Below are 20353 nucleotides of genomic sequence, written 5' to 3'. Positions count from 1 at the left end.
CTGGTTTTGTTCATTCACTGTCAATCAAAAGAACATAGCAGATGAATTGCGCTGCAAATAATTTAGGAACTAATACACAATTTTATAGTATTGTGGAGGTATTATTTGTGTTATGTATTCATTTAAATACATAAATTGTTACTCAGTTAAATGGTAGTTTGTCTTTTTTGTACCTTTAAACTATTTCTACGGAACTTCGCCTAATTGGGGCAGCCACTTAATTGGGCCAAAATATACTGGCCCTGACATGCCCCAGTTGACACATTAACTGTATACATGAAAAATTAAACAAAATAAGTAGTGCAAAAATAGCATGCGTGGATGTATTGTCTATCAGAAATCTGATGGTGAAAGGGAAGAAGCTGTTCCTAAAATATTAAGTGTGTATTTTCAGGCTCCTGTAGCTCCTCCTTGATGGTCGCAATGAGAAGAGGGCATGCCCTGGGTGATGGGGTTCCTTAATGAAGGATGCTGACTTTTTAACACATTGCCTTTTGAAGATGTCCTCAATTATAGGGAGGCTAATGCCCATGAGATAGAAACTTCCTGGAGCTTTTTCTGATCTTATGCAGTGACGCCTCCGTACCAGATGGTGACACAACCAGTTAGAATGCTCTCCACAGTACATCTGTAGAAATTTGTGAGTGGCTTTGGTGACATACCAAGTTTCCTGAAGCTTCTAGGAAATACAGCTGCGTTCATGCCTTCTTTGAAATTGCATCAATATGTTGGGCCCAGGACAGATTTTCAGAGATGTTGATATCCAGGAACTTGAAACTGCTTACCCTTTCCACTGCTGAGTAGTTTCAATTTCCTGTGTGTCAACATCTTTGGTATTCTCATCAATATTTATCAAAAGGTACTTAATCTATCAGTGATTGTCAAAATCAATATTTTTTTGCCAAATTGTTAGTATGTTTTGACAATGGTCTCATTGTACTTCAGCATGCTTTTGCTAGGAGTATTCCAGCTCCATCGTTTAGATTCAGTGACTACACCATATATGTGAGCATTAATGAGAGGCGGCTAAATCAATAAACAATTGGTTGATAAAAGACCAGAATGGATTTTGTTCTATTTGTGGAAAAAGAGTAAATAGGGAATTTTCTGCTTTGCTAGGTAAATGTTGTTGATTATTGGAGCTTGGCTAGAGATGCCGCAAATTTCAGAGCGTTACAGTAGGTTGTTGTCTGATCTCGTATCCAGTGCTGTCTACCTTTTCTTGACGTCACAATCTGAATTGGCTGTCTGCTTCTTTGATGGGAGGGAAACAAAGGCAAATTCATCATATACTTAGCTTTTCTGAATAAAGATGTTTATAAGTACTTTAGCCTTTCCCTTAGCACTCATGATCAGATCGCCACTGTCATTGAGGATGAAGATAATTAGAATCAGGATTATCATCACTGACATAAGCTGTGAAATTTGTCTATTTGTGGCAATGCAGGCACAACAATTAGCCATTTAATTGTCCACCTTCATTTAGAATTGCTGAGCATTGATCTAATTTCTAGATAATGTGATCACACAACTCTTTCTATTCCATGCTGCTTTGCATTTTAGTTGATTATTGCAATATTTTGATACTGGCATCTCATCTTGAAGGATGTCTGGTTTTCTGTTCTGTAATCCCCACCTAACATTGCCTAACACCAATGGTAGAGTGAAAAATATACTGGGCTAAGTAACGCAGTGACCTACAGTATTTCATGGATGCCCAGATTTGAGGTGACAGCCTGTCCGCATCTATCATGTTTACCACAATGGCAGTCTTACTCATTGTGTTGTAAACTGTCCTCTGTTGCTGACATTGTCTAACAACACCAGGCATGGACACTAGTCAGTATTCTTTTGGTCAGTTTTACTCAGTATTTCTTCATATTGTCCATTTACCTGAAAAATCATTTATTTCACCATGCTCCTCAGGATTTTTTGTGGAATATTTGCTGTCAAATTAATTGGACTCTTAAAGGTATCTGGCATAAAAACAGGTCCTTTGCCTGGTTCACTTATTCTGACCAAGATGCCTATCTGTATAAAATCCCAGATCCATATATACCTTTCCTATCGATGAACCTGTCCAAATGTCTTTTAAACATTGTAAAAAATACCTGCCTGTAATAACACCTCTCACTTTAAACCTGTGCCTTACCTAGGTAAAAGACTGTGACTATCTATCCAATCTATGTCCCTTATAATTTTATGAAATTCAGAACTGCTTATAACCTATATAATATGACCCTTATAATTTTATAAACCTATAAAGTTGCCCTCAGCCTCCTTTTCTGCAGGGAATGCAGCCTCAGCCTATTCAATTTCTCCTTATAACTCAGGACCTCTAGTCCCAACATCATTTCTTCAAAACTTTTCTGCAACATCTCTAGCTTAATCACATCATTACTGTAGCCTGACAACCAGATCTGTACATAATTCACTACATATGGCCTAACCAACAATTGGAACAACTATAACATAGTATGCTAACTCCTATGCTCAATGTGTTTATCATGGAAGGCAAGCATGTCATAACAGTTTCTTGACCACATTGCCTACCCTTGTTGCCACTTTCAGGGAACTATGTTCTTAATGCCCAAATGTCTTGCTGTTCCCTCCCCAGGTCCCTGACATAAATTGTGTATATGCTGGCCTAGTTTAACTTCACAAAATGTATCAGCTATTCCCTTGCCCATTCTAGGTTTTATTGTGACCTTGGAGAAGCTGCTTCAATGTGCATTGTACAACCCATTTTGGTGTCATTTGTAAACTCACTAATCATGCCACCTATATTTTCTTCCACATCATTATTTTATATGATGAACAATAAAAGACCAGCACAGATCCCTGTGGCATTCCATTGGTTACATATATCCAATCCAAAAAACAGCTCTCCATTACCACTACCACCAAGTCCATGTCTTATCCATGTATTCTAATGTTATGTACTAGCCTATCAAGCGAAACTTTGGGATTTATCCATCTTCATGTGCTTCAAGACCATAGGCACCTCCTTCTTTAAGATGCTGATATTCCTTAGGATATCACTGTTCTCTTCCTGAACTCAGCAGCTTCTATGTCCTTCTTCATGGTAGATACTGACGAGAAGTATTCATTGATGTGGTTCTATCTATATACTTTACTTTGTACTTTGTACTTTATTGTCGCCAAACGAGTGATACGAGAATGTACAATCATCACAGCGATATTTGATTCTGCGCTTCGTGCTCCCTGGATTACAAATTGATAGTAAATATTAAAAATTTAAATTATAAATCATAAATAGAAAATAGAAAAATGGGAAGTAAGGTAGTGCAAAAAAAAAAACCGAGAGGTAGGTCCGGATATTTGGAGGGTACGGCCCAGATCCGGGTCGGGATCCGTTCAGCAGTCTTATCACAGTTGGAAAGAAGCTGTTCCCAAATCTGGCCGTACGAGTCTTCAAGCTCCTGAGCCTTCTCCTGGAGGGAAGAGGGACGAAAAGTGTGTTGACTGGGTGGGTCGTGTCCTAGATTATCCTGGCAGCACTGCTCCGACAGCGTGCGGTGTGAAGTGAGTGCAAGGACAGAAGATTGGTTTGTGTGATGTGCTGCACCATGTTCACGATCTTCTGCAGCTTATTCCAGTCTTGGACAGGAGAACTTCCATACCAAGTTGAGATGCACCCTAGAAGAATGCTTTCTACGGTGCATCTATAAAAATTAGTGAGGGTTTTAGGGGACAGGCCAAATTTCTTTAGTTTTCTCAGGGAGTAAAGGTGCTGGTGGGCCTTTTTGGCAGTGGACTCTACTTGGTTGGACCAAGTCAGATCATTTGTGATATTAACCCCGAGGAACTTAAAGCTTTTGACCTGTTCCACTTGCACACCACCAATGTAAATTGGGTCATGTGGTCCGCTACTCCTTCTGAAGTCAACAAGCAATTCCTTCGTCTTGCTGACGTTGAGGGATAGGTTATTGTCTTCGCACCATGCCACCAGGTTCTTAATTTCCTTTCTGTACTCAAACTCATCATTACCTGAGATACGGCCTACAATTGTTGTGTCATCAGCAAACTTATATATTGAGTTCGATGGAAACTTGGCTACACAATCATGGGTGTACAGTGAGTACAGCAGGGGGCTGAGCCTTATGAGGCACCGGTGCTCAGAGTGATTGTAGAGGAGAGCTTGTCCCCTATTTTTACAGCCTGAGTCCTGTCTGTGAGGAAGTTGAAGATCCAGCTGCAGATCTGAATGCTAAGGCCCAGGTTCCGGAGCTTAGGAATCAGTTTATTTGGAATGATGGTATTGAAGGCAGAGCTGTAGTCAATGAAAAGGAGCCTTACGTATGCATCTTTATTCTCCAGGTGTTCTAAGGAGGAATGTAGGGCCAGAGAGATGGCATCTGCCGTATATGGTTTTCCAATACCATCTACTACTGATAATTGAATTGACTTTTATTCTTACATTTTTCATATACATGAGGAGTAAAAATCTTTGTTAGGTTTCCGTCTAAATGTGCAATGTGCAATTTATAGTAATTTATAATAAATAGTATGTACAACAGGACCGTCAATATAGCACAGAAATACAGTTGTATCAGCATGAATTAATCAGTCTGATGGCCTGGTGGAAGAAGCTGTTCTGGAGCCTGTTGGTCCTGACTTTTATGCTGAGCTACTGTTTCCTGGATGGTAGCAGCTGGAATAGTTTGTGGTTGGGGTGACTTGGGTCCCTAATGATCCTCTAGGCCATTTTTTACACACCTGTCTTTGTAAATGTCCCGAGTAGTGGGGAGTTCACACCTGCAGATGCGCTGGGCTGTCCGCACCACTCTCTGCAGAGTCCTGTGATCGAGGGAAGTAATTGTTAGTCTCCCAATATTAATAAACATAAAATAAATATCTACGGCAATGGTTTTGGTTATCCTCAATATTCTTCTCCAAATAGTATATTTACAGTCTTTCTGATTGCTTCACCTAACGTCATAAAAGCTTTTAATCTCTTTTAATCGTTAATTGCTCATAGGTCCTCCATTTTAACTTTAACTTGCTTTATTTTTGTTTAATTTCATTGTCCATTCCTAAAATATTATCTCAATTTGAATACTTTAGTTGGAATTTCAAGTTCCTTTGTTTCCTTGACACTCATTTTGAACAAGTGCAAACATTCTACTTGGTTATGGCAGAGTTTAAGCAAACTTCTCAAGGTAGAAAGCAACAGAGTGCTTTATTGAGCAATGCCTCCTGCTAAAATAATATCTAAACTTAAATGTTGGAATAAAGGAAGGATCAAACATTACAAGTATTCACAAATGAATTTCTTTAGAAATTCTAAGCAACTTCTAGAGTAGATTACATGGTCGGCACAACATGGTTGGCCGAACGACCTGTAATGTGACGTAGATTTTCTATGTTCTGTGTTCTATTTTTGACATTTCATGGCAATGCCATCTTTGAATCCCCAGCATTAACATTCTGGGTTGATCAGAATCTTAACTGATAGGAACAGTCACATAAATACTGTGGCTGCATGAACATAGGCTGCGTATTCTATGGTGAGTGACCTGTCTCTCAACTTTCCTAAGTCTTTCCACTATCTGCAAGTCACAAGTTTGTTTTGTGAAGAATTAACTGGATGGGTGCAGCTCCCACAACACTCGAAAAGTAACTGGTTTGATTGACACCAATCTATAATGCTGAGCATTTACTTTGTTCATCGCTGGATCTAGTCAGATGCATATAATATCAACAAAATCCATTACAACGCTCATCAAAGCTTTACAGTACCACAGAAGCCTACTGAAAGGGTAACAGACACCTAAGAACACCATTTGCAAATTCTCTTTACCTAACAGCATTATAGGAATACCTTCACCAGAAATATTGCCATGGCTGAAGAAAGCCATTTGCTAGTACTTTTTAAGAAGGCGTTTAAGGAATGCTTTCTTTAAAAGTGGGAATTGCGGAACTTGCTAAGAATATCTACATTTCAAAAGAGAATTACATAGAAATAATTTGAAATGTTGCTGGAATATTGCACAACAAATATCAGTGCATTTTAGGGAAGGAAAAACGTATTTTTCTGGCATTTAAAAAAAATTATTCACTCAAAACACCTAGTTATAATTTTGTAGGGTAGAATGTTCTTTTGATAAAATGAATGATAGATCTCTTGAGGTATGTTTTAATTTGAAAAAACATATGGTACTGTTTGTACATCTGTAGTATTGATTATTGTGCAGTTGTGTATAGCAACGATGATTATTGTTTGGAGCAATCTGTTCTCACAATTCTTCCTTGACTTATTCCACCCTGATACTAGCTACCTTGAGCATAGTTCACAAACTTTCTTATAAATTCATGTACTCTTACCCAAAGAATATACTTTCTTACAGGCAGCCCATATATTTGTGAGCTTGCACAATAGTGAATGATGTAATAGGAATTATCTATACTGGTACATACATGATGTGATCAACATTGATGATATATCCGATGATGTAATCCTTATTGTTTGAATACAATCCAGGACGTGCATTAAAACAACATTTTAAAATGAGAATACTAGAATACATTCATCGTTAATTCTACTCAGCTTGCATTTCAAGTAGAGCTCTATGAAGTATCCGTTATATTATTAATCAGTCCTACTTTATAGTGGATAGGATGTGATTTACCAACATCATATTTGATGGATTTTAAATATTTTTGCACTGTATATGTGGAGTAACAGACCTCAAACAAATAACCTTGAACCAATATTATAGTACAGACTTGGATTCATTCACATGGAAAGAGTAGCGAATTTGCTGTCACATAGAATTGTTGAGGAAACTGGCATAAAGGGGAAGCTGACATGAGGAAAGAATTAATAAAGTGGTTCAGGTTGGATGAAGTAGGTAGGAGGGAAATGTCAAACATAATCTGATCTAAACCTGCTGAGTCAAATTACCTTTCCTGTCTTGTTAGTCCAATATGATGTTTTATTTTATTTCGCACTACAGCACAGAGTAGGCCCTTCTGGCCCTTCGAATGACGGTGCCCCAGCAACCCTTGACAAAACTGATTAACCTTAACCTAATCCTGGGACAACTTAGAATGACCAACTAGCCTACCCAGCATGCCTTTGGATTATGGGAGGAAACCAGAGGATCTGGAGAAAACCCATGCAATCCATGGGGAGGATGTACAAAGACTGATTACAGAATGGTACCGGAATTGAACTCTGAACTCCAGAACGCCCAAGTGGTTTTAGCATTGCGCTAACTGCTACACTACTGTGGCAGCTCACTAAGACATGGAAGTGCTGAGGCAATTTACAAAGGAGAACATCTTCTCATTGACAGATTGTGTTGCCAATGTTTGAATGTTGAAGGTAAGATGTCTGAATAGCAGTTTCTAAGGCAACACTAAAATGAATTAAAGTTGTATAATTTTAAGGCTTTATAGGACATTTGTCAGACTGCACTTGGAATATGGTGAGCAGTTTTTGGTACCCAGTCTAAGAAAGGATGTACTGGCATAGGAGAAGGTCTAGAGTACAGGCCTAGAGCATTCAAACTCTTGAGAATGATCCTGGGAATGAAAGAGTTAACATTTGAGAAGGCCTGTGCTAGGACAGAGAAAGTTAATGAGAATATACTTGCTGGAAGAAAGAGGGGGTAAAGGCCGAGAAAGGATGGACATAGAAAGGATGTTTCCTGTTGTGGGAAAGTCTAGGACCAGAGTGCACAGCCTCAGAATATAAGGATGTTAATTTAATACAGAGATGAAAAGGAATTTCTTTAGCCAGAGTGGTGAATTTGTGAAATTCATTGCCACGGATGGCTGTGGAGGCCAAGTTATTGGGTATATTTAAAACAGAGGTTGATAGGTCCTTGATTAGTAAGTGCCAAAGGTTACAGGAAGAAGGCAGGAGAATGTGGTTGAGGCAGATAATAAATTAGCCATGATAGAATGGTGGAGCAGACCTGATGGGCTGAATGGCCTAATTCTGCTTCTTATTTTTGTAGAGTTAATGACTGACACACTATCAACAGGAATATAAGAGTCTTTCCAAGAAATATTTTGATCTTTTTGTACCTTATCTTTATTTAATAAAATAATGTACAATAATTACTTTCAGATATCCTGGGTTTGTGCTACCATGTTTTGGTGTTCATCCAGTGCAAGTAAATCCATCACAAGAACAACGTAGTGCCACTGTTGAGGTAACGCAAGGCAAAGTTCAGTGACAATTTTCATGATGAAATAAAAGGAATGTTAAGATGCATTTTTAAGCTAAAATTAATTCTCCTACTTTTCGTATACATATAATAACCCAGATGGAGACCATTTGGCCCATTGGATTGATGCCATCTCCAAGGTGAACAATATCATTAGTTCCATTGCTCCTCTCTTTATTTCTCTCTTCTCTGTCATACATACTCATCAAATCCTCTTTGATTCTTTTTACCATTAGTCTACAACATGGGATAACTTACAATAGCTGTTTACTATACCATTGTGCTAACTCATCGCAAAGTATGTTTAAATTAATTATGTGGATTAATTAGCCAACAGGCAAAATGGCTATCAGAAAGGTACTTTTCAGTTTCCATTTAGTTTTACATATTCTAGGGAACAAACAAATGTGTGCATTTTACTCCATAAAGAAGGTACAATAGGCTGTTCTCTTCAGTCCTGTATGAGTAATATAATAGATTGAAATTTCATTACACAATATTACACAACTGTAAATTGAAGTCCTGATTTGTAACACACCTCATGTTATTAAAATGTTCGTCAGTCTACCTCTGGAAGATAAGCAAAGTGCAAGGCTATGGACATGAGATTGCTGTATTCTGTACAAACAATGAGGAGCTTTGTTGGTACACCACATTGAATCATGCCATCATATACTAGATATTGCGCAAAAAATTGAATGTTCTGATAACGAAACCAGATTGTTGGTTTAGAAATATCCACTGATTGTGATGCTGTGATACAAATTAGATAAGATCTTTTGTACCTGTCTTTGTATTTACATAAATAGGAACTGGTGTACAAACACGTTAGCAGTGGTGTCCCATTGTTAACCGATGATTGAGTTTATTTTTGTGAAGTGCAGACCATTTTATATATGGAGGAAGTTCACGAGAATTGTGATGATAGGTGTATATATATTCCGCCTCCCCCCCCCCCCCCCATCTGGTGCCAGTGAGAAACTGCGAGAGCTCAACAGCGCCATTGGTGGTTTTCAAACCAAACACCCCAAAAGTATTTTCATTATTGTAGGTGATTTTAACCATGTGAACCTAAAGATGTCCTGCTTAAATTCTACCAGCATGTTGATTTTGCTTCCAGAGGTGAAAATACGCTAGAGCTAGTTTGCAGTAGCATACCAGGTGCCTATAAAGCAGTCTGTCACCCACACACTGGAATCTTACATCACTTATTTGTAATGTTAATTCCAGCATACAAATCCGTGATCAAACTGGTTAAACCAATTCTAAAGGTGCTGAACACCTGGTCTGAGAGTACAACCTCTGCTCTGCAGAACTACTTTGATAATACAAACTACAGAGGAATATATGGATTCTGTGACCAGCTACACAGAGAAGTGTACAGTACTGAGAATGTTACCATCATGAAACACATACAAATGAAGGAAACCAGAAGCCAAGACTTACTGCAGAAGTCTGTGCTGGACTGAGGGATCGTGATGCTGCTTTTAGATCAGGAGATGCGACTGCACTCAGCGAAGCAAGAACTGTGCTTTCCCACTCCATCAGGAAGGTGAAATCCCAAATCCCCCTCCAAGTCACTCACCATCCTGACTTGGAAATATATTGCCATTCCATCATTGTCGTTGAATCAAAATTATGGAATTCCCTCCCTAACAGCATTGTGGTGTACCTATACCTCAGGGACTGCAGCGGTTCAAGGAAGCAGCTCATCACCATCTTCTCGAGGGCAGCTAGGATGGGCAATAAATGCTGGTTTAACTGGCGACACCACATGTCGTAAATGAATAAATTTTTTAAAATGGGAGCATTCTCGGAGAATTTACAGCCACTTCTGTGGCACCAGAGACACGAGGCACATGTGGTAGGGAATTTAGAGGATTACAGACTACAAGTCTACCCTGCACCTCAGTGACCAAGATTCTTCACTCCCTGAGAGGCTGAATGTCTTCTACGCCTGGTTTGATGCACAGTACAAAGTGCTGGCAAGGAAGGCACCCCTCCCCCCCTCCCCGAGGGGAACAGACTCTCTGTCTAGCTGAAGCTGAGGTGAGGAAGACCCTGGCTAGAGTCAACCCACACAAAGCTGGGGGCCCAATAATATACCAGGTTGGGTTCTGAAAGACTGTGCAGCTCAGCTGATGTAGGTGCCAACGGATATATTCATCTCTCTGGAACTATCCAATGTCCCCTCAGTCTTCAAGATGGCAACCATCATTCCAGCGCCAAAGAAGGTGACAGTAACCTGCCTAAATGACTGTCGTCCAGTGGCACTGACATCAGCCATTATGAAATGCTTTGAGTGACTGGTCAGGGGGACACATTAAAGCCTTACTCCCGGCTACACTGGTCCCTTTCTAGTTCGGTTATTGCTCGAATCGGTCTACTGATGATGCATGATGTAATGCCTCTGCCCTCCACTCTGTCCTGTCCCAGCTGGAAAATGGGGTCTCATGTGCCAGACTGCTGTTTATAGACTTCATTTTGGCATTCAATACCATTGTACCCCAGAAACTGGTGGGGAAACTGTCCTCGCTGGGTCTCAACACCTCCCTCTGCAGTTGGATACTGGACTTCTTAACAGTAAGGCCACAGTCAGTCGTGTGGGTAGCAATGTCTCTCGTCCCATTAAGTTGAGCACTGGGGCTCCCCAAGACTGTGTGCTCAGCACACTGCTGACGCATGACAGCTCAAACTGTGACATCAAGTTTGCGGATAATAATGAGAACGATGATGAGGCGGAGTATAGAGAGGAAGTGGAGCAGCTGGTGGATTGGTTTGAGAGGAACAACCTAAGCTTGAATGTGGAGAAGACAAAGGAAATCATTGTGGACATCAGGAAGGTGCAGATAAACCATCCCCCTCTGTGAATACATGACTCCTCCATAGAGTTAAGTGCACCAAGTTCCTGGGAGTTCACATCACAGATGACCTCACCTGGTCCTTTAATATCATCTCCCCGAACAAGATGGCACAGCAGCAGCTCTACTTCATAAGAAGATTGAAGAAAGCGAGGCTCCCTCCCCGCTCATCTTAACTGTGTTTTACAAGAGCACCATTGAGAGCGTCCTGACAAGTTGCATCTCCACCTGGTATGGGAGCAGTCGAGCATTGGACCGGAAATCCCCTACAAAGAACTGTGAGAAGAACTGAGAGGATTATAGGGGTCTCCTTACCAATTATCGGGGATATTTATCAGGAGCATTGCACATGCAGGGCTCTTAGTATTATTAAGGGTCCCACCCATCCATCCAGCATCCTTTTTGACTTTCTACCATCAGGCAGGAGACTACGATACATAAAAACACAAAAGGTCAGAATGGGAAACAGTTTCTTCCCCCAGAGCATTCGGCTTCTGAACTCCTGGCTTCATCAAAGTGGCATTGATTAATCTGTTCTATACCTTACAATATTTAATATTAATGCACTTTAGTTTGTTATTTATGTGTGATTCATCTGTAGATTGTATCCATACCCTTCATGAGTTAATTTGTGTTATGTGTGTTATTGGAAGAAACGTCGTCTTGCTTCTATATACATTATATGGTTATATATGTTATATATGTGTATGTAGTTAACAATAAACCACTTCACTTTCCTTATTTTTACAATAATTTCATGTACAGAGAGAGGCAATGGCCAGTTATTTAAGACTAAATGTAATGATTTTAAAGGATTGCTTTTCGCATCTGTCAGCAGATTTGAAAATTGTAAATGACAGAGTTAACCTCTTGTGGCCTGAAAATAAACAGGCATGAGGTTTTATTCCTTTAATTTATGGTTTGCTCTAAGTGAATGTAGTCAGATTTAATTTTCTTCTTTTGTGTCTTGTTCCTACCTTTGTTCTCCAGATTTTTTTCTTTTCTTCTTCTGCATATCGTGTAAAATTAAATTCACCCATTATAATACACTCTCATTAGTTCTGTTTATTTTTGAATGTCTCATTGGTTAAAGAGAAGTATTTTTGTTGCATTATTAATCAGATGTGGATGCCCTCCTATCTTAACAATGTTATTATCAGTTCATAGTACCAGCAAGGGCCTTTGGAAAGTAAGTTTAAAATTTGGACACGCAATTATGTAATCCTAACTTTCAGGACAAAATAGAAGCCTAGCATCATCATAATTAGTCTATAATCTGATCTTTGGTCATTTCTTTGAACTCATCACTTTATTGTGCTTTTATCTAATTAAAGATCATTATTTACTTTCTTCCAGGATTTGGAGGATGCACTTCCATTAATAGAAAAATATAAGGAATGTTTACTGGCAATTGGAGAGGTAATATCCAGTTCAGCATTTAAAATATTGTGGTTTATTTCTAGGGTACAAATGTTGGTTGTGTGGAAATCTCATTATCATACTGCTTCTGGAATATGTTTAGTAAAACAATAATGTGATTCTTGTACCTTATTTTGATGCTGTGGTCAGTGTGGTGCACTGTTACCCACTGAAAATGAAAATACAATGGATTCTGGTTAATTGGGCCATTGGTTAATAGGGGCAGCAGCCACTTATTTGGGACAATTCTTAAAGAACAAAAACTAATCCAGAAAATAGCCGGTCTGTCCTTTATTTATTTAAGCCATATGCTGCTTAATTGGGACATGAGAATTTTGCCGAACAGTTTTTAACTAGTATCAGTCACACGCATTTGTGTGGCTGTTAGACACTACACCGTACTTAGAGCGAACAGTTTTTAAATAGTGTCATTTGCAAGGATTTGTGTTATTTATGTTATTCATTTGGGTTGACTGATGCAGAATTAAATAGCAGTGAATTTTGACACTACTCATGTAGTCTATCACCTGCACCAGGTGTCTGCACTGGTTTTGTTCATTTACAGGCAATCAAAAGAACACGGTAGCATGCACTGTATGTATTCCTCCGATAACTGTTAGGAACTAATACACAGTTTTGTAGTACTGTAGTAATATTGGTAGTGTTCGAAATTGTTCTGTATTTCATTTAAATAATTTGTTACTCATTTAAACAGTAGTTTGTCTTCTTTAAACTATTTCCATGAAACTTTGGCTAATTGAGACAGCCACTTAATTGGGTCAAAATGCACTGGACCCTGTGTGTCCCAATTAACTGCAATCCACTGTACATCTAAATCACTGAAATTTGTTTTTTTATATATAACAACTTGCATTTATGTCTTTAAAATAGTAAATCATTATATGTAATCTTGTACAGTTTTTACATCCCTGTCAAGCTAGTGTTTGATTTCCTTTGTAAAATAACATTTGGAAGCAGTATATTAGTACAGTAATATGAAGCATGACATATTGAAGGTGTAACATGCTTGGACACTTCATGGTTCTCAGATTTCTCCAACAGTGGTGATTTCCTGGTGTTATTCTAGATTTGTTATCAACTAATTAATACAATTGATTGCTGTGATTAGTTAATAATTGCATTATCATTATATGATGTGATTCTCAGAATAGTAGAAAGTTAATGAGAAGAACCATGGCCTTGATTTCTCCAGTTATTGTTCTGTTTCAGTGAAAAATAATGAATGGTATACCAACTGGCTGTTTCACTTTTTCCGGTAATGAAGGATGCAGTTTAATACGATACTTCATTGGTGAAAAATCCTTGTGCATTTCACTCACCTACCACAAGTTATTCACGTGTTGAAGTCTCATATACAGTATCAATAGTGACTCCTAAACACAATCTGATAGTAATGTCTTTTTCTGCTTGTCCCTTTTCAAATTTTTTTCATCATTGGATGTAGAGAGAAAAAAGACAATTTATTTCCTTTCATTCTACCTATTATCATTATTTTTCATTATTGATTTAATTTGCTTCAGTTTCCACATTTTCTTCTGTTTCTACCATTGCTATTTTCCTTTATTGGTTGAGGAGGAAGTTGTTGGACAATTTGTTAATGAGGTCCCAAATGCAACATTACATTGCTATACCAACATCAGATCAGTAGCCTAAAATACTACAATATCAACTGGGGAGCATAAAAATCTGCTCTAAATGCATTTAAAGGCAAACCAGCTATAACTGAAGTAATGTTTCTGTTAAAAAGAAACTGTTGATATCAAGACAACCCAGAAACGCATTTCCTGGCACTAAACTATATAGACCCTTCATTTGTCCCATCCTTTTTACAGAAAATAATTAAATAAAAGAATAATCCAAATAATGCAAAAGAGAAGGTATGACAGTCCTGCAATATTCTTAAAACTAGAAAAACTGGATTATTTTTGCAAAATAAATTTGAAGAAATTGTACAGAATAGGGAGAGGTTATTTAGCTTTTCTTATCTGTGCCAGCTTTTGAAACAGCTGCTCAATTAATCCCATCCTTCCAATATTTTCCCATAATTTTGCAGCTTTTTCTTGTTCATAGGTGCAAGCTAATATTGAGAGCACTCGTATGTGTCTGCTCATATTTTACCAACCATACTGTGTAAACAAATGTTCTGCCTCTCCCGTTCCATTCACCCACCCAGCACCACTTTGCTCATTCCAGCCAACCCAAGCAGCTTAAACAATTATCTTTAAACTATGTCCCTTGGTTATTGATCCTCCAGTCAGTGGGGACAGAATTTCCTTGCGTAGTCTATCAAACTGGGGTGTAACTCGGTGGCACGGACTGGTTGGGCTGGAAGGGCCTGTGCTGTGCTATATCTCTTTTGTGAAAAAAAACTACCATGAACTCAAACTGAAGCCTCCCATTAATCTTCTCTAAGAAGAAAACAAAACTTCTTCCCACTTAACTGATGCCTGTCATACATGGTAGAATCCAGCTAAATATTCTCACCATCCTTTCCTAATGGTTGATATAATTACTGAAAATAGGCTAAGATTTCTCAGATGCCCATGTTTTACTCAGTGGCACAAAATAATATCCAATAATATTGCTTGTTAAAGCATAAATTTTCAATCGTGCAATACAATAGAGCATTGAAATTGTGTCAGCCTACTGAACACTAGATGGTTCATATCACTCTGTCAACCAAAGCAAGGTATTTTTAATGAAAATTCTGCAAATGCCATTGAGCACATCTACGTGAAATGTTGCCGTAGCAAAGGAGCATCCATCATCGAAGATCCTCATCACACAGGCCATGCCCTTTACTTGTTGCTGCCATCAGCTAGAAGGTTCAAGTGCCTCAGGACTCACACGTCCATGTTCAAGAACAGTTATTACACCTCAGCCATCAGACTCTTGAACAAAGGGGGATAACTACACTCATTTAAGGACTCTTTTATCTTTTTTTCATGCTTATTATCTATTGCTGTTTAAATATAATTATGGTCATACACTCACAGATAGTAATGTTTACTCATGTAATGAAAAAATTTAAGTTTACAACTGACAAAAGAAATGTAGTTGAATGGAACATTAGTGAACTGTGCCAACATCTAAACACAACAGCTGACAGTTTGGCTTTTATGATCAGTAGTACTCAAATTCAAACCAATGCCAGTTTAGTCGTCCACGCTTCACAGCAAATAAGGTCTCTGATTGTTCTAATTTCAATATCAATCAGACAATTAAATAAAGTCTGAGCACAAGGAAATTTGTTTATACATTTCCACTTTTAAAACAGGATATAAAGGTTAAATGAATCATATGTGCAACAATGTTTTTTTTCACTCCATGGTTTCAAAGGCAGGGATAAGAGCAAGATCAATTATTAGATATTTTCAGCTCTCATTTCAGAAGAAATATTGGACTGTAAAGTAACATTATAAACAGGTTTCATCTACAATGTCAAGATACACAGTATTTCTGTCATGAATTTAATGCAAGAATTTAATAAAGCTCGATGCACGGTCTGTTTAAAGATACAAATGGGTTGAACCACTTCCTTGCAAAATGCAAAACAGTTGTGTGTAATACATAGTCACAGGGTGTATCATTTCCAGTGGAATTTACAGATTTATACATTATACATTACCTATTATAATGTGTAAATCTGTAAATTCCACTGGAAAATACAAGAGAGGTTAGTATTGGAATTTTCATGGCAGTATAGAGTACTTGACAGCAAAATATTATTAAACGGTAGTTGAGATTACAAAAGCAGCAACCCATCTGTATATACCAGCTCCCTCAAACACATAATGTGAAAGCACATTTTTTGTTTTTGCGAGACGTTGATATGAGGGTCCGTGTTATTGGCCTAGACTGAAATTAACCACTGCTCTTCTTTGAATCTTTTATGTCCATCTGAGAAAGCAAACTGATCAATGTAAAACTAGTAAAATAACAAATGTTGGAATCTGAAACAACACCAAAAAATGATGGAAGAACTTAGCCATAACTATTTAATTTTGTACTTAAAGATGCAGTTCTCCTTCGGAGAAACTGAAGGAACCAGTATATATGTGCTCAATTTATTGGAACAGAACTTCAACCCAGAGCTTCTGACACAGAGAAAAGAATACTACAAACTGATCAACAATTGACACTTAAAGAGAGATTCTGTAGTTAGTAATGGACTGGAAATAGTATTTTTGATAATTTTTATTTGAAATTCTATGTCATGTTTGATGAAGTGTTTATATACAAAAAAATCCTCTCATCTGTGCTTCTGATTTTATTCCAGGTTGGATTGGATTTCACCCCACGATTTGCCAGCACTGAGGTACAGAAGAATGAACAAAGAAAGGTCTTCATTGAACAAATTGAAATTGCAAAGAAGTTGGATTTACCTTTGTAAGTACAGTAAAAGCTCTTCCTTATGAAACAGCAAGGATTTTAAGGAAAAATTGAATGAAGTCATGTAACAACAATGGAAAAAGAAAGAGTTCATGTTTCAAGCTGATGATCTTTTATCAAATAAATCATTAATCTAAAATGTTATGTTTTTCTCCCTTCTAGTATCTTCTTTGGCTTTTGTCAGGTCTTGCCTAATGTTGCATTCATAATGTTATGCAGGTTGCTTTACTATGCTGTAACCTTGTTGTTCAGAAATGCAGTTTTGAGATTTAGATTAGATTAGATTAGAGTCAACTTTATTGCCATTGTGCCGAGTACAGATACAAAGCCAATGAAGTGCATTTAGCATCTGACCAGAAATGCAAAGAATAGTGTTATTTACAAAATAGCTGCAAATAAAAAAAATGCTACAGGACACAAATATAAAAGTACTGAGACAGTCCAATATGGGTGCAATACTGCTTAGTGCTGTGATGAGAGGTTCAGCAGTGTCACAGCCTCAGGGAAAAAGCTCTTCCTGTGCCTGCTGGTGCGGGAGCAGAGCCTACCAGATGGGAGGAGAAAAAGTCCATGGTTAGGGTGCGATGCATCCCTGATAATGTTTTTCACCCTGCCCAGGCAGCATTTATGGTAGATGTTCTCAATGGTGGGCAATTGAGTACCAATAATCCGCTGGGCAGTTTTCACCACACGCTGGAGTGCTTTGCGGTCCGATACGGGACGATTTCCATACCACACTGAGATGCAGTTGGTGAGTATGCTCTCAATGGTTCAGCGGTAAAAGTCCATCAGTATCCTGGGACAGAGGTGAGCTTTCTTCATGCTCTGCAGGAAATAAAGGTGCTGTTGCGCCTTTTTGATCGGGATGGAGGAGTTCAGGGACAAGGTGAGATCCTCGGAAATGTGGACACCAAGGATTTTGAAGCTTGGTACACGCTCCACTACAGTTCCACTGATGTAGATGGGGACGTGAGTGTGACTCCTGGCATGCCTGAAGTCCACAATGATCTCCTTGGTCTTCTGGGTGTTAAGGGCCAGATTGTTGTCGGCACACCACGCAGCCAGGTGCTGGACCTCATCCCTGTAGGCCGTCTCATCACCCCCTCTGATCAGACCAACCACCGTGGTGTTGTCTGCGAACTTGATTATGGAGTTAGAACCATGTACAGGAACGCAGTCATAGGTGAAAAGGGAGTACAGAAGAGGGCTCAGCGCACAGCCTTGAGGCACGCCAGTGTTCAGGGTGAGGATGGAGGAAGAGAGGTTGTCTAACTTAACTGATTGGGGTCTGTTAGTCAGAAAGTCCAAGGTCCAATTGCAGAGGGATATGCTGATACCAAGCTGGCGAAGTTTGGCGATCAGCTTGGAGGGGATCACAGTATTGAATGCCGAGCTAAAGTCAATGAACAGCATTCTGATGTAAGAGTTGGGGCTGTCCAAGGTGGGTCAGGGCAGAGTGAAGTGCCATGGAGATGGCATCCTCTGTTGACCTGTTGGTGCGATAGGCAAATTGATGGGGGTCCAGGGTAGTGGGCAGACAGGATTTCAGATGTGATAGAACTGGTCTCTCAAAGCACTTTGCAATGATGGAGGTGAGTGCAACTGGACGGAAGTCATTCAGGCCCGTGGCCATGGAATGCTTTGGCACTGGCACGATGGTGGCGATCTTGAAGCTTGTGGGGACAACTACCTGGGCCAGGGACAGATTAAAAATGTCCGTGAAGACCCCGACCAACTGCCCTGCACAGACTCTGAGCACACGACCAGTTATTCCATCTGGACCAGCTGCCTTCCATACATTCACCCTGCTCAGGGTGGCGCAAACATCAGAGGTGGAAAGTGAGAGAGGCAGTTCACCAGGTGGGAGATCTGCTGTCTTAGGCTATGTAAGATTAGTTTCTTCCATGCTATGTTTTAAAGTTAATATTTCTCAAACCCTGTCCATTTTAAGTGCAGTAGCTATTTGCATTGCCATGGAAATTAACAGTATGCAATTTAAAATGGGTTTTTGACTTTCCCTGGCTAATCTTCCTTGATACCTACTTGACTCATTGTTTATTATTAATACCAAGTATTGATGAATAGGTGACAATTTTACATTTTGGTGTCTGAAGAACTTACACTGAAGAACTATTGCTGGTGTAATCTATTCACTGGACGGTTGGTGCCAGAGGGCCAGTCATTGTCATGATTGTCAGTCAATGCAATTGTTTCAGTCTAGAAGATTAATTTTTATTTTAGCATATTAGTGGAGGTGTATTGTGGACTGGTCCAGTTTCAGTATCCCCAAAGACAAAATTATTACTGAAAGTCAAAGTGACTCCCAGATATTTATTTCAAAGTGATGTTGCCAAAGTAGAGGTTCCACAGACCAGGTGGAAGCTCATTTCACCACTGTAAATCCTCAAATTTTCTTTAGTGGTTTATCTTGCCATCCATTAAATCGCTTCCTGTATAAAGCAACCTCAAGATGTTTCAAGAAGTGGTTAAGAAAAATGCAGAGCAACGCACGCAAAATTCTGGAGGAATTCAGCAGGTCAGACAGTATCTATGGAAATGATTAAACTGTTTATGTTTCAGGCCAAGACCCTTTTTCAGGAATGGGAAGAAAGGGGGAAGAGCAGAATAAAACGGTGGGGGAGGAGAAGGAGGACAAGCTAGGCAATTGGTGAAGCCAGGTGCGTGGGAAAGGTGAAAAGTTGGAGAAGAAGGAATCTGATAGAGGAGGAGAGTGGGCCTTGGGGGAAAGGGAAGAAGGAGAAACACCAGGGGGAATTGATAGGCAGGTGAGGAGAAGAGGTAAGAGGCCAGAGTGGGGAATAGAGAAAGAGGGAAGGGGGAGGGGATAAAATTACCAGAAGGGGAAATCAATATTTATGCTATTGGGTTGGAGGCTACCTAGATGGAATATGAGGTGTTGCTCCTTCACTCTGAGAGTGGCCTCATCACGGCAAAAGAGGAGGTCATGGACCAACATGTCGCAACGGGAATGGGGATAGGAATTTAAACGGGAAATTCTGTTTTTGGCAGAGGGAGTGGAGGTGTTTGACAAAATGTTCCCCTGATTTATGTCGGGTCTCACCAATGTAGAGGAGTCTGCATTGGGAGCACTGGATATAATAGATGGGGTATTTTTTAATATCTCTAAGCACGCTTGTCGATCTATTAGCTATTACTAGAACTTTTGATTCAAAACAGAGTGACTGACCACAAACATAAACGTGTATGTTCAAGGCCTTCTGTTACTTTCACCCACCCACTTCAAGGTTCAATGTGTTGTACATTCAGGGATGCTCTTCTGCACACCACTGTTGTAACGTGTGGTTATATGAATTACTGTCACCTTGCTGTCAGCTTGAACCAATCAGACCTTTCTCCTTTGACCTCTCTCATTAACAAAGCATTTTCACTCACAGAACTGCTGCTCCCTAGATGTTTATTGTTTTTTGCACTATTCTC

The 20353-nt window shown here is 39.2% G+C and overlaps 1 protein-coding gene across 3 annotated transcripts in view; it reads left to right on the top strand.

Annotated features, from left to right (window-relative positions):
• The window catches only part of LOC140201296 (putative deoxyribonuclease TATDN3), an 82955-nt gene that overhangs the window by 25774 nt on the left and 36828 nt on the right, over window positions 1-20353 (top strand). For all 3 annotated transcript variants that reach the window (XM_072265161.1, XM_072265160.1, XM_072265162.1), the window contains 3 exons: window positions 8102-8186; window positions 12419-12481; window positions 16782-16891. In XM_072265161.1, coding sequence (XP_072121262.1) covers window positions 8102-8186; window positions 12419-12481; window positions 16782-16891 — 258 coding nt within the window. The remainder of the gene's footprint in view (window positions 1-8101; window positions 8187-12418; window positions 12482-16781; window positions 16892-20353) is intronic.

Source organism: Mobula birostris, chromosome 8 (genome assembly GCF_030028105.1).
Source record: "Mobula birostris isolate sMobBir1 chromosome 8, sMobBir1.hap1, whole genome shotgun sequence".
Taxonomy (NCBI): domain Eukaryota; kingdom Metazoa; phylum Chordata; class Chondrichthyes; order Myliobatiformes; family Myliobatidae; genus Mobula; species Mobula birostris.
Note: the sequence above shows the minus strand (reverse complement) of the source record. Positions and strands in the feature narration are given on the sequence as shown.